The 14,171-nt window shown below is 38.1% G+C and overlaps 2 protein-coding genes, 1 non-coding gene and 1 pseudogene across 3 annotated transcripts; 3 read left to right on the top strand and 1 right to left on the bottom strand.

Annotated features, from left to right (window-relative positions):
- Positions 1-134: 134 nt before the first annotated feature.
- Positions 135-3,564, top strand: LOC115596823 (psychosine receptor-like; annotated as a pseudogene).
- A 1,059-nt stretch (positions 3,565-4,623) lies between these two features.
- On the bottom strand, positions 4,624-8,645 carry lhb (luteinizing hormone subunit beta). Its single transcript, XM_030440850.1, has 4 exons — positions 8,558-8,645; positions 7,532-7,626; positions 6,588-6,706; positions 4,624-4,942 (listed from the first exon to the last, which is right to left on the bottom strand). Exons 2-4 carry the CDS (start codon positions 7,623-7,625, stop codon positions 4,715-4,717), a joined length of 441 nt encoding a protein of 146 aa, XP_030296710.1. The 5' UTR covers position 7,626; positions 8,558-8,645; the 3' UTR covers positions 4,624-4,714.
- A 912-nt stretch (positions 8,646-9,557) lies between these two features.
- Positions 9,558-9,629, top strand: trnae-uuc (transfer RNA glutamic acid (anticodon UUC)). Its single transcript has one exon. It is a non-coding gene; the product is annotated as a tRNA-Glu (tRNA).
- A 1,752-nt stretch (positions 9,630-11,381) lies between these two features.
- cox20 (cytochrome c oxidase assembly factor COX20) lies at positions 11,382-13,820 on the top strand. The gene is made up of 4 exons (XM_030440851.1): positions 11,382-11,540; positions 12,098-12,212; positions 12,838-12,901; positions 13,086-13,820. The coding sequence occupies exons 1-4, from the start codon at positions 11,511-11,513 to the stop codon at positions 13,228-13,230; spliced, it is 354 nt and encodes a 117-aa protein (XP_030296711.1). The 5' UTR covers positions 11,382-11,510; the 3' UTR covers positions 13,231-13,820.
- Positions 13,821-14,171: the final 351 nt, after the last annotated feature.

The raw sequence follows: 14,171 nt of genomic DNA, 5'->3' as shown, positions 1-14,171 counted from the left end.
AGTTTTGATGATTGTGGATAGATTAGCCATACTGTATTTGTGTTTATTTTCATGATATGAACAATGTCAAAAAAAATTAAAATCTGGCTCCCTTTCTAAAATGTGATCTCAAACAACAGGTTTAACTCAGAACAATGGGAGAATTCACCTCTACCAACGTCTCGCAGGACAACAGCTATGAATGCAGGAACAACATTTCTCACCATCATGGTATCAAACACAACCTCTCTAGCGTGGATGTGGTGACATGCATTATCATTTCTATCGGCCTGTGTTTGATCCTTGTGGCCATCTTTGCTCTTTGTTCTCTGGTATGTACATTATGACCAGCATTGAATGTATTAACTGTCTGTGTCATGTGTCTGCTGTACAGTCTTTCTGTAAAGGATCTTGGTCTACAGGAAAAAAATACTTCATAATCAAAATGTACAATGAGCTGATGGAGCACATGCAGTCTACATGTGTTGCTGTCCTCTTTAAAACTGTTAACTGAAGTTGATGCCATTCTGTTACAACTCAACTAAAATCATAAAATTGTCGTCAGTTTTGCCCGTACAGATGTTTAAGTTGACAATTTGGACAAAGGAAGATGCCAATGTTTTGTTTTACGTTTTTCTTTCTTGTTTAATTCATCTATTTTTATCTTATTCATTCTCCCTTTTTGTTGATGTCGTTTTAAGTAATTTCATTTAATCATACAGATTTATGAAACATCCTTTGATATAACCTTCTTCCACGTTTGAATGTGCTTTTTTTTTAAGTAACTGCTTTAAAAGCCTTTGTAGCCTGTTTATGTCGTAGCCAAAACTCTCAGAAGAATCACACAGACGAGGCTTGCAGATAGTGGGTTCGTTTGTTTCTGGACTGGCCAAGCATGTTATACCTCAGACTCTTTTCTGTTCATCTGTTTACACAGTTGTATGGCGATAGTCTGGATAAACATCAAAATGTCATGGTGCTCTTTGTTTTCGTATCAAAAGTGTTTTCCTTTGATAATTGTGTAACTACCAGTAATTCTTCTGGACTGTGTGAGTATGTGTGTATATTTGTGTGTGCTCTTCTTTATGGGTAAAACCATGCGTCAGGATGCAGGTTCATGTGTCGTCACATTTCCTGTTTTCACCGTCAGTGGCGTGCACAGACATTTTGGGGGGCAGGTGCTCAGTGAAAGATAAGGGCATGTAGAACTGACGGCTGCCTTATTATAGCAGTGTGAGATTTAAAAAATAAGCCTACTGCTTCCCTGCTGTAGCTGCCGAGAATAGAATAATAATAGTGTTAATAATAGCCTATTTTTTAAGGTTGAATATAGCCTATTAAGGTAAATACAAGATTACTGCAAGTCTTGTAACATAGAAATAACTTGTTGGTACAAAATAATATAATTAGCTAAAATAGCTTAATGCCTAATTTAGTACAGCCAAACCACTTTGTGTGAATTGCCTGTTTGTCATTTAGCAAATAAATTACTGCAAGTGTTAATTATGTAGCCTAATGTAAACCTACACAATAGCCTACTAAATATTAATCTTAAGTAAGTATACTGATAGATTCACATGCTGTAGGATACCAATGACAAACTCTACCGGTGGTCATCATGACGTCATATCTATTATTGATTTTGGGTAGCGTCTAGCTTGTTAAGCAGGTGAGCAGTCGGCAAATTTATGCCCAGCTGTGTGGCGTTGAGACAGGCTACTTCACAACAGAGACAAATAAATGCAAGTTAAAGCTTGGCAACTGAGGCTTAGGGGGCAAACAACACACTCAACTCGATTCATTCATGTGTTACCTGGCTGGTGGGCAGGGGAGGAGGTGTGTTTGGGCTGCAGCTGTGCACTGTCTGCTGCTACAACGCGCCTCCGTTTGTGTCCGCTCTGCATGCTCACGTTGACAGAGGTGTGTGCGGGTGGGGTGGGGGGTGGAGGGGATATTAATTGGGGCATTATTATCACACGCTTTTAATCGACAAGCACTCATAGATGATCACGTCAGCATGGGCCACCAAAAAAACAAACAAAAAACAAACTTTCAAAAGGGCACTTGCTTGGTCCAGAGGGCAAAGGGCAGGTGCTTTAGCACCACCTAGTGTCTACCTGTGCACGCCACTGTTCACCGTTATGCAGAGATCTCCCTATCTGGCTGTGTGTGTGTGTGTGTGTGTGTGTGTGTGTGTGCTTATTCCGTACGATATCATTCCGATTTCCTAATCTTTTTTTTATCTCAGATCTCTTCTTCTGTTTGACCGAGGTCAGTACTGGTCACATAGTAAGACCAGATTTTTCAATATTTACAACTTCCTACTCAATGACAGGATGATGTGCTTTTTTTGAGTTCCTGCTCACAAACTCGTGGCTAAGATAAACATCAACCAGTTGCATCGCTGAATGTCGTCTTTTTGCAGACAGACCAGAAGCAGTTGTCAAGACAAATACCTGTCAGTACTGATGTTGAGCATATGTATCTGTGTCTCCCTGTTCTTTACATGTTCTTTACCTTTGCCAATGTTTCCCTGCAGGTGAGAAAGGATCATGTTGCTCCAATCTACGTCATCAACCTTCTCATTTCCGACCTCATTCAGCTCTGCTGCCTGATCATATGGGTGGCAGGATGGGAGGAATCGATCACATTTGAAGTTGGATCTTTTCTCTATGATGTAGGTCTGATGGCCAGTGTTGGCTTCATGGTGTGTGTCGCACTGGAAAGGTAACAACCTGTTTCTGTATATCTGTATATGTCTATATCTATTATGTGTGTAGCTACTTCTGTGTTTGACCATTATAAAACTGTATAATTCTGAAGCTCCTCAAACACTATGTGTCCATATTGTATTACAGGTATTTGGTCATTGCCCGTCCACTGTGGTACAGCTTCAAACGAACCATCAAGACCCCTGTGTTGGTCTGTGTCGTGGTCTGGGTCCTTCCTATTGTCTTCATCAGTTCTAGATTCTGGATTTGCTTTGAGGAATATTCGATCATTTATTCTACCTATCTCCTCCTTCCTCTCCCACTGTTCATCTTCTTGCTGGGTGGGACCATCAGAGCTCTGTCTGCCAGTCGTGTCCCCTCTGATGAAAAACGAAGAATTGTGGGGATTTTGGTCCTGGTGCTGCTCATTTACACACTGCTGTTTCTGCCCTTAATCATTTATTTTCTGGCAAAGGGTGAAGACTATACCCTCTCCAATCTGGCTTCTGTGTTTGTCCAGTTGAGTCCCCTTGCCAACTTATTTCTGTATGTTTTCATGAGGAAAGGGACCATAGACAAGCTTCTGGCCTCTGTGTGTTGCTGCAGAATGGACAGCAATGACAGTCCAACAGTGTGAATGATGACAACATTCACACAGTCAGCTTCATGTAGGCAGAGAAAGGAGCTGCCCTGCTGTCTTACTCCTGAAACCTTTTATCAGTGTAGTTGTTTATTTGTTAAAGCTGTATCTAATGTTCATCTATCCAAAACTGTCATTCTGTTGTATTTGCATTATTTTAATTTTGGGACAAATGAAAAACTAAACGTAATAATAATTATGTATATATGTTAGTCTTTATGTAATATGAGTTCAACAGCAGCTGTTTTGTACTTTCAGTATGGATACAATCTTCTATCGTGACGTTTGTCACTTAAAATAAAATTGTACATTTTCTGGAAATTCAAATAAAAATCTGTTTCTGGACAAAATGTGAATGTCTGCCCTTGACCAACTTTCGGAATTTAAACCTGATAAATAACCATTAAGCCCAAATCTGCAGTTGCCACAGAGGATCTTGTCTTTGGGTTTTTCCATAAACTATAAGGTGTGACAGGGACAACAGATACAAGTTTTCCAGTCAGTAAAGTCTAAACGCACTGAATGTTTCCCCCTTTTATACTTTTACTTATTTTTAACTGATATCCAACACGTAACTAGTGCATTTCTCAAACGTTTGACTGTTCGTTGAATACCTTTTCTTTCTGATTAGCTGGTAAGTTAGCTGACAGATAAGATGAAGAGATGCAGGCGACAGGCACCTCCAACTACCAACTAATTTCACTGTGCCCTGCTGCTGTGTGGAAAACTATCTCACGGGGTGGAACATTTAATCAGATGGCTGTTGCTTATGAATTGGTGTAAAATGGTCAATAGTTTACTGACTTCTTTATTTAACCAACTTGAGTTTGTTTGCCACAGTCAGAGTTGCAATATAAAATAATGAAATATAATCAGTTGGGTAAGTGTGCTTAGGTGTGATGACAACATTCTCAAGAAAATAAATAAATAGGGGCTGAGGCTCAGTGGTAGCACCAGCTTCTTGTTAGTAGAAGGTTGCTGGTTCGATTCCCCTGGTCAGCATGTCAAACTGCTCCTGAAGTACTGGTCAGCACCTTGCATGGCAGCCACATTCAGTGTATGAATGTATGTTTGAATTACTGTTAATCACTTTGGTCTGCTAAATACCAGTTAAGAGGGAAGGGAAGGCAGTTGTGTGTTTTGTTTTGTTTTTCCTCATGATTGCTTTCCAGATATAGAAACATTTGGTTGGTATCTGAGTACCAATGTTCAACTTAATGGAAACTCTAAGATTATGTATGTTCAGCCTGGTTATTCTGTCTAGTTTACTGCACAAGAAACAGAAAACTTAACTCTTTGCGCAAATCTTTATTGACAACAATGGGTGCACAGTTTCTATATGTATAGTGCACTTTAATGGGCTTTATGCTGCCATTACTCGAGACTAGTAGTAGAAAGGTATGTCATTCATGCAGAAATTGGGCTGCAGGCTCTCAAAGGTGCAGTCAGACGTGTCCATAGCACAGAGGCCGCAGCTGCAGCTCACAGCCACAGGGTAAGTGACGGTCGGGTCCACACCGGGTGGACAGTCAGGAAGCTCAAATGTCTTGTAGTGTAAGTCCCGGTATGTGCACACATGCTGATAAACGTACCGGGTCTTCATCACTGGGTCCTGGAGAGGCAAAAGAAAAAGGTCATTGTTTTCCCTCAAGTCTAATAATGCAGCAGCGCTTCTAACCTACAGGTCATACGTACGGGGGTTGAATCTGTCTTCTAAACAATCACAGATTCAACTATTCTTTGAGCAAAATGTTCAGTTTAAGATGAACCCAAATAAAAATGTAAAGACCAAAACAAAACATTGAAAGATCTCTCCACATGTATAAAGGCATACACAAAAGTACACCAATGCATGGAAGCCCTGACGGACCAGTTAGAATTTGTTTTCTTTGTTGATCCATTTTTAAAAATGGAATTTGGAACCTAGTGAATAATGTTTGTCAGTGTGGATATTTTTTCATTTGTGTAACCAAGTGGTAATAAATGTTTTCTTTTTCACTTAGTTCCACACAGAAGAAAATGTTTTTTCCCCTACATTCCACACAGGAAAAAAAAATTCCTTGTGGAATAAAAAAAAGTTTTGTTTTGTACTCCGTTCAACACGTATAAGGAATATTTTTTTCATAGGGCAATTTTTTTTTCCTGTGTGGATTGGAGTGAAAACACCAAACATTTTTCTATGAAGAAACATTATTTTTATTATTTTTTTATTTTATTATTTATTTATTTTTTTTAACTTTGTGCCACAAGTGAAAGAAACAATTCTTTATGAATGTTTTTTTCCCACCCTGTTCCACACAGGAAAGATGTTTTTTATTCACTTGGCTTCACACACAAAGAAATTAATATTTTTTCATAAGGAATTTTTTTTTTCCTGTGTGGAATTGAAAGGAAGAAGTGAGAAAAATATGGAACTGGGTGAATTTTCTTTTTCTTGTGTGGAACTTTTTTCCTGAGTGGTAAACAAACTTTTACAATGTTCCCAAGTGAGAAAAAAAAATTCCTTGTGATTTTTTTTTTTGTTATGTTTTTTTTAAAAAAAAAAAAATACTTATTTTCCTGTGTAGAACGGAGTGGAATGACACAAATTTCTCAAGGATTTTTTATTTATTTTTTTTCTGCTTGTGTGGAATGGTGGGAATATTTCATAGGGGACAAAAATTAAATTTTTGTTTTTCTTTTTGGAATCAGGTGAAAAAACATTTTTTATATTATTTTGATAAAGATATATATATTTTTTTTATATCTTTTTGTCTTTTCACTCAGTTTCACATAATATTTTTTTTTCCCCCATATGGAATGGAGTAAAAGAAATAGCTTTTCCTGTGTAGAACCAAGAAGAAAACACGAAAAAAAATGTTCCTTGTGAAATTTTTTGGTTTTTCCACACCATTCCATCTTTTTTACATTCCGTTCCACTCAGGATTTTTTATTTTATTTTTTTTCCACTCTGTTCCACATGAGGAAAAAAAAAATCCTTGTTAAATTGTATTTTTTCGACTGGGTTCCACACACACAGAGAGAGAGAGAGAAAAAATCATTGTTAAAATGTTCTTTGTTTTTATTTTGAAAAAAAAAATCCTTTTAAAATATATTTTTTTTCACTCCATTCCACACAGGAAACATTTATTTTCACCATGACATTTAAAAAAAAAAAACAGCCTGGTCAGTGCCCCTATGCTTTGAAGTTTGACACTGTGTATACCCTTCAAGCGCAGTTGTATAAAAAGCGAGAAAAGTCCAAGTCACCACGATACCTTGGTGATGCAGTGACCACTACAGATGGTCGTTTCCACTGGGTGACACTTGGGACAGCCCTCCTTCTCAAGAGACACCGTCTGGTTGATGAGCTGGCAGGGCGGCAGCTGGAAGGCCTCTGGTGATGGAAGACACACTGTCACTCACAGAGGCCCTGCTAACACTTCAGCTGAACAGTGTGACCCACAGCACTGAAGCTTCAGCATGCATGATGTTCATTAGCACATTTCCTGTTTAATACAACAAACTTCCTCTTTCTTTGCAGTAAATTTCCCTTTGACGTGGAAATCCAGTTTTATGAATCATGTAAAGCCTAACCAATACTGGATTTTTGGGGCCAATGTCAATATCAGGGAATAAACAGATTCTGGTTCTTTATAAATGCATACACACACAAACACACACACACACACACACACACGTGTTTTTGAAGTGCTCCCTTAAACACTTTACAAGGGTATGTATGGATCAGAGGCCGTATATTTAACAGTTTAGCTTCAACTTTATGATTTAAAAGGAAATCAGTTCACTGAAACAGTAAACTTCACTGGGAATTTAATCATTCCAATCTACTCCAAGCTTAATTTTCTGCACTATGTTTTGAAATAAGCAAAGGGTTTTTTTTTTAACGGACAGCATGTTTTTGTGGTAGGCTAAAATTGGCCACTGATGCTCAACACAGTCTGGGCTGTGTGAGGGAGGATGGGAACAAATTAAATCACCCAAAGATCTACCTGAACGTAAGTAGGCTAAAACTCTGGACACACAAAAAAAGTTACTTAATGCTCGTTTGAAGCCAAAACAAAAAAGGAGCCCCTTCCTTTTTTTGTTACTTTCTAAAAAGTCACTTATACAGAACTGTATCATTATTTTGTAAGTGATAAAATCCTGTGTGAGCTGCAGACAAAAGTGCCACTCAAAACTGTCTGATTGCCTCATTTACCTGCAGGCGCCAGGGGCCAAATGGAAGGTGAGGCTCCCAGAAAGAAACTCAACATGAAGGGGAACATCACTCTGATGACCTGCACAGCCGTCATCCTGCAGCAGAGGAGGTGGGGTCAGTTAGTTGGTTAATCAATCACTCCATGTAGTTAGTCATTCTGTTGATTATCTGCTGCGCCAGCTTTTATAACTCAATTTATTCTGTGTCCTTGGTTTAATATCAAACATCAGCAAGTTGAGTGAAGAGTTAGAACAGTTTTAGCTGGTTCACATAAGAGATTTCTACATTTTCTCTCTTTTTTTTGCCCTCTTCTCACTGGTTTGAGTTGATAGAAGGTGATGTCACATACACTACTGTGCACCAAATAGGATTCATCAAGAAATTAATAAAAATATGATGACAGTCGTCGAGTTGTTTGCCAAGACTGTCAATCGAGCCTGATGAACTACACCACATGAAACTAATTAACTCGATTGTGCTACTGGGTGTAAAAATATTTTAAAAAGATAAATGAATAACATATTTTACTTCTTATTTAGACACAATATAAATGTTGGAAAAAATATGATCTGAAATCGAGTTTTCAGACAGAGAAGCATCACTATAGTTATCTGCATCAACATCCGTTAGTATCAGCAGGCAGAGGAAGAAAACAGGATTGGTTGGTTGATCTGAATCCTCTCGTGCTCCCTGTTGAGCTTGAATTGATCAAGAAAGAGACTTTAAAGAGTGTTCAACCTTCCTGTAAAGAGTTGAAACACATGACCATCCGTGAGGCATTCAGGAATGATCTGTAAACCATTAATAAAATCATTAACGACAACCCGTATGTACAGTACATCTTACTGTGAGCTGCTCCTGTGAACTACAGCTGACCACAGTTGTTCATTTCTATTTGTATCTCTAGAGTTCAAATAATTTACTTCAATTCTTTCACAATACTTGAGCCAAATAAAAAAATAGAAATTAATAAATCAGGTTCAGATAAATGTGAAGAATCTCCCGCTGGTTGTTAGTCTGACTTACCTCTCTGTGATGTGCAGGCGGTGTGCTGAGGTCAGGTGTCCCTGTCAGTCTTTATACAGCACAGAGGAGCCTGGTATCCAGGATGAAACAGGCTCATGTTGGACGTCAGCCCTGGTTACCTGTGTTGGTTTAAAGAGAGAACATTTTTGTGCATCCTGTTATTCTCAAGTACTAGAATATTATAAGAAGGAGCAAGTGGTGGGTTCTGTGACGGTTGTAGTTTTGAAGCAGAGAGGAGGGTTTGTGCTCTGACCTGAGGCTGAACTGTGATGTTAGAATCACAACCAACAAAGGGTTCATAAATAAAATCACTGTGAAGCAGTCCAACGTGACAGTTTAGACTGATAGTTGGTCTAAAACTAAATATCGTCAGTTAAATTGAGATCTTTGTTTTGTGTTTTATCGTCTGTATTTGCATAAAATGATTAATTATTTGCAGGGTCATAAAGTCATCAAAGTAAAGAATCTGTGCTAAAATATAACACTGATACGGAAGTGAAAGTCACACATCCAGAATCTTCATTTTCAGGCAGTAAATGTAGTTTAGTACAAAGAAATGATATCTTTCAAAATGGAGAGAAAGTTTAGAGCAGCAGAAAATGGAAACACTTTCCACTGTGAAAGCAGGAAGTGTACAGGTGCCATTAACGTGACTGGTAACACCTGCGCTTTTAACACTGAAAGGAGTTTAGATCTGAATGCTGTTCTCCAACATGACCACCAGAGGGCGCCGCTGCCCTTCACAGGCCTCACACTACCTGTGGATCGTTGCAGCGCTCTGTGTGTCCAAAGGTGTGTTTCTTAATCTCTTTCTTTACTTAACCTACCTGTACATTTAAAATGAACGTGTTGTCAGGTCGGATGGGGACTTATACTGATTATTGATCTACACGGCAAAGTGCACAGCAGGGAAAAAAGGCAATAATAAATACATAATCTATTGCAACTGTAATTCCTATATGGAGTACTGGAATGATGACGTGAACGGAAGGCACGTATGTCCCATATGGTCTAGCGGTTAGGATTCCTGGTTTTCACCCAGGCGGCCCGGGTTCGACTCCCGGTATGGGAACGATGACTTTTCACTGATTAAGCAAAATGTCATCCGAGGTTAATTAATAATGCATGTCTTGATATGACTGACTGATTGACTTTAAACTACACATTAAGCTAATATAGAAATGTATTAACAAACAAGTAAAAGAAGAAAATAAACATAATCTTAACTGTTCATATTATGTTCAATCATTGTTTTAAATGTTCTGTTATTTATGTATTTATTTTATTAACCCTTTAACTATAATCAATTTTCATATTTTTCTTTACTGTTATTTTTCTTCCCCTTTATTACATTTTAATATGTATTGTAGTTGGTGTGCATAAGACTTCAAAGTCTCTAACCCTTTTTAATCTTATTTCTTAGCCCATGTTTTGTTATTGTTTTAAAGGTATCATATGAATAAAGTTTGTTTGTTAGATTGGTTGAATTGTGTGTAAAGTGCTGTTAACATGTCTGTTTGGTAATAAAGGGAACACAGTTTAACAGGTTGATATCAGCTTTAATGTAATTTAATTAGCGTTATGTGGTAGTTAAGTTTCCATTTGAACAGGCCTATAAACTGATCTTTATGTGGTCATGATCATGGAGCAGGGCAAAGACGTCAGGCAGTAATCTGCTGCTGCCGGTGTAATAATCCTGTTTTATCAGTGCAGGATCACTGTGACATCCAGACTTCCTCCTGACATGGTTTATTTATAACATCAATCCTGTCGTCGTAGAGACTCAAGGTGAGATGACACAGTATGGTTTTCCTGTTTGGAACAAATGAGCACATTTCAAAACTTCAGCCTTGGGATTTTAATTAATCACTGCTTCTTTCCCCCATCCTGACCGGAATTTACATTGTTGATAATAATATGAAGCAAAACTGAAGCAGAAATATCACTAAACCCTAAAAAACTAGGTTGTGCTGCCCCAAATGTTGCACTTTCAAATCACAGATATTGTAAAATGTCACTTTTTAAAAAATGTTGATTATGCTGAAAAGCAGGAACATTTATATTACAACATGATTTGATATATCATGAACTCATAAACTCATCATTAGTTCATTTGAAGATATTTGGAATATATATTAGCAAATTACTTACTTGATAAAGTACAGTTCGACTTCAATGTTTTGTTTTCCTTTGGGTGCAGCACGTACAGGACATTTGATTTAATCTCTAATTAGGAAGCAGAAGTAGCCTCTAACCAAAACTTAATGAAAATTAAACAAAAAATAAACAATAAATAAATAAATACAATGATAAAAAGAAAAACTATAGTAATTGGGAATAATTAAGGGAAAATTATTTAATTATGCACAAGTTTAATAGTATCATCTAGCAAACATTATCCTCTGACATTTTCACATTCTTGAAATATAAAGTTTTAATGACCTTTTGAATAAATATATGTAGTTTTTGGGGAACATTTTAGTCAGAAAGACATAATGTTCATGACATAATTAACTGAATAAAAAAACTGTAAGTACAACAAGGACAACACAATTTCATACTGTTTCACTTCTTATATTTGCAAGAACCTTCTGACAGCAACCTTTCTACCTTTAAACACTCTTCTGGGGAGCCTCTGAGAACAGCTGCTTTATTCATTATGGAAAGATATTCATCAAATAAATAAATCTGATTTTGTATTATTTTAAATATGAATAGTATATCATACTATATGAATTTATTTCCCAAAACAATATAGTGCACCTTCAATCCCAATTTGTATGTACATCGGAACTATACATCAGGATTTTGCTCTTTTCGAGTCGGCGATAAACAGCAGACGGACCATTCGGTATGTACAGCGCATGCGTGAAAGACAATATGGTTACGGAAGTGGTTATTTAACCATACATTGAGAGCAAATTTTGCACAAGGAGACAACCAGAGTTGTATAATGGCAGGAGAAGAAGAGGAGTCGAACAAGGTTAGTGCCGCTCGGTCATTCACATCAGGAAACATTTCAGATGGAATAATGTTGCTACCTTCCAGTTTTCAGAAGGTCAACAGCATCATGACATCACGTTAAACATTACCCAACTGTATCTCAAGTCAGCATGACGTAAATTAGAGTGCCAAAAGTATATAGCGATAACATTAATAAGTCAGCAAACATATACAGCTGACAGCTCTCCGTTATCAAAAATGACCTCTGAAACCGAATCCCATTCAAATATTACGTCATTAAAGATTAACTTGTCCCCGAAAACGAAACTCGTCTGTAAAAAGCTTCTCTGAAATATTCCCGGCGATGACTTGTTCCTACTAAACAATTCGGCTTACAGATCACTCTTCAAATAATGAATAGATTTCAGTAAAACATTGATCCCAGACTCATTTTCTCCTTCCATCCAGCTGCTGACATGTACAGTGCATTTACAGCCAGGTGTAGCCGCATAGTGCAAGTTGTGATTTGAAGCCATTGAATGCTTACATACATTACTGTCAGTCTGTTTCTTTACCCTCCGTCTGTCTGTCCTACAGGGTTTCAGGCTGCTGGGGATTCTGGATGTGCAGAACACTCCGTGTGCCAGAGACGCCATCCTGCATGGAGCTGGAGGGTCACTTACTGCTGGTCTGCTGCACTTTCTGGCGACAAGTGGGTCTTATTAGAGTCTGAGCTGTGTTTGTGTTTGTTTTCTTTGCAAACGTAGTTATAGTTTGTCCTTTCTATCTTTTTATAATGTTAACCAGCAGAAACAGGATTTTGAGAATTAATTGGTTGGCTTGATTTGCAACAGCTCCATGAGTGTACATGTCTTGTCCATAATATTACAGGGAAAGTACTGTGTGTGATAAATTAAGAGGAAATTGCACATCTAATAAACTACATATCAAATGTAGTACAGTGATGCATTAAAAGCCTGATGACATGCAGCGTTTGTTCCATGTGTCTGTCTTGAAATTCTCAACTGCAATTAGCTAAACAAATGTTTTTGTTTCAAGTAAATATACAAGAAACTGTGTACATTTGAGTGAATGTCAAGTTGCATAACAACTATCAAACTATCGGTAAAGGTCCGTCTTTCAGGAATTAAACTTTAATGTCTTTAACAAATTAACTCCTATGTCCCTGTTACAGATGACAAACTGTCAAAGATGATTTGGAATTTTGGTCTCAAAACCACATGTGACATTTCCATTGTCGATGAAAGATGCAGGTTTTTTGACGTTGTGAGGGAAAAAGTTTGTCTGGACTCAGTTTGTGTTCCTGTCGTCTGCAGGTCGGGTGAAGAGGTCTTTTGACGTTGGATTTGCCGGCTTCATGCTCACCACGCTCGGGTCCTGGTAGGTCTTAATGTTGACATCGTTTTCTTGTCTGTCTTTCACTTTCTGATGAGAAAAAACCCTTGCTGACATTTTAAAAAAAGAGTATCGTATACAGTCATCCAGTTATTCTCCCAACATGAGCTCACGTCTCTCTGCAGTTTTGCCTCTCATGACTTCGCGCCTGCCGTGTCACCCTGTCCAGGTTTTACTGCAGGATAACCAATGCTAAGCTTCGTGTGCAGCAGAGGGTGATCCAGGACGGCATTAAGAACAAGGTCACATATGAAGGGACCGTTCTAGACCCCACAAACAAACCTGGAGCAGAAACATCATCAAGACCCTCATGACCCCCAGGACTGAAATGCCTCGCCCTCCTTGTAAGGGCTGAGAGGAGAAGAGAGGACACTGTCGGGGTCCTACAAAGACTCAATATCCGTTTCTTTTTCTTTGTTGTTGACTGACGGACTTCATCTGCACAAGTGATGGAAGGAACTAAACTATTTCTTGTGTGCCGTTTTGTTTTTGTTTGTTTTCTGACAACAAATCCGAACCTCTAGATCTCAAAATTTGGAAACCAAGAGAGTAACTTTAACAATATTTAAATACATTATTTTCTGGATGTTGCTCCACCCCAACATTAACAAAACAAATTTACCAGATCAGTTATCGTGAAACACAGAAGAGGATGACTTGCAGCTAGGGTCCCCACCCGGAACCAAACTGGGAACATTGTGGTTTTGTGGTATGTTAAGAATCAAAGTGGCTATCTGTTATGACATCACTGATTGGGGTGTGGCCTAATGTGTAACACGCTTAAAAGTTTTAACCAGTAAAGGACATGGCAACATGAGCTTTCTGTGACCGAGAGTGGAATCAGCCTTTAAATTTACCTCAAACCTGCTGTTGATTATTGAAAATAAACTCCATGTTGATGTAACTGTGTGTGCAGTCTTTGATATGTGTTGTTAAAATTGCAAGTAATAATTTTTTTCCTCTTAGAAACTGTCAGACATCCTCAGCTAATTAGTATCCCTCCCTCCTCTATTCGTCACCACACTTGCACGACTCTTTTCTTTTCTCCGTGGCAAATCTCGGCCTCTTTCTTGTCTGCAAAGCATTTTTCACAGGAATTATGAATAATCAGATTAACCCAGGTGAGAAAGTAGATTCAGGAGCCATGATGCCCTGTGTCGAGGTATTTATTAAAGGTCAATCGAGGAGAACAGGCTCAACAGTACATGTTGGAACATAATGCAATGCTTCCAGTTCTCAATAACACATCCCGGTC

Source organism: Sparus aurata, chromosome 15 (assembly GCF_900880675.1).
Source record: "Sparus aurata chromosome 15, fSpaAur1.1, whole genome shotgun sequence".
Lineage (NCBI taxonomy): Eukaryota > Metazoa > Chordata > Actinopteri > Spariformes > Sparidae > Sparus > Sparus aurata.
Note: the sequence above shows the minus strand (reverse complement) of the source record. Positions and strands in the feature narration are given on the sequence as shown.

Excerpts from the sequence above, each read along its gene's own strand:
- cox20 (XM_030440851.1), top strand. The coding sequence starts at position 11,511 with ATGGCAGGAGAAGAAGAGGAGTCGAACAAG. Across the intron at positions 11,541-12,097 it reads AAGAAGAGGAGTCGAACAAG|GGTTTCAGGCTGCTGGGGAT; the intron begins GTTAGTGCCGCT and ends TCTGTCCTACAG. Across the intron at positions 12,213-12,837 it reads GCTGCACTTTCTGGCGACAA|GTCGGGTGAAGAGGTCTTTT; the intron begins GTGGGTCTTATT and ends TGTCGTCTGCAG.
- lhb (XM_030440850.1), bottom strand. The coding sequence starts at position 7,625 with ATGACGGCTGTGCAGGTCATCAGAGTGATGTTCCCCTTCATGTTGAGT. Across the intron at positions 6,707-7,531 it reads TTGGCCCCTGGCGCCTGCAG|AGGCCTTCCAGCTGCCGCCC; the intron begins GTAAATGAGGCA and ends TTCCATCACCAG. Across the intron at positions 4,943-6,587 it reads GTGGTCACTGCATCACCAAG|GACCCAGTGATGAAGACCCG; the intron begins GTATCGTGGTGA and ends TTGCCTCTCCAG.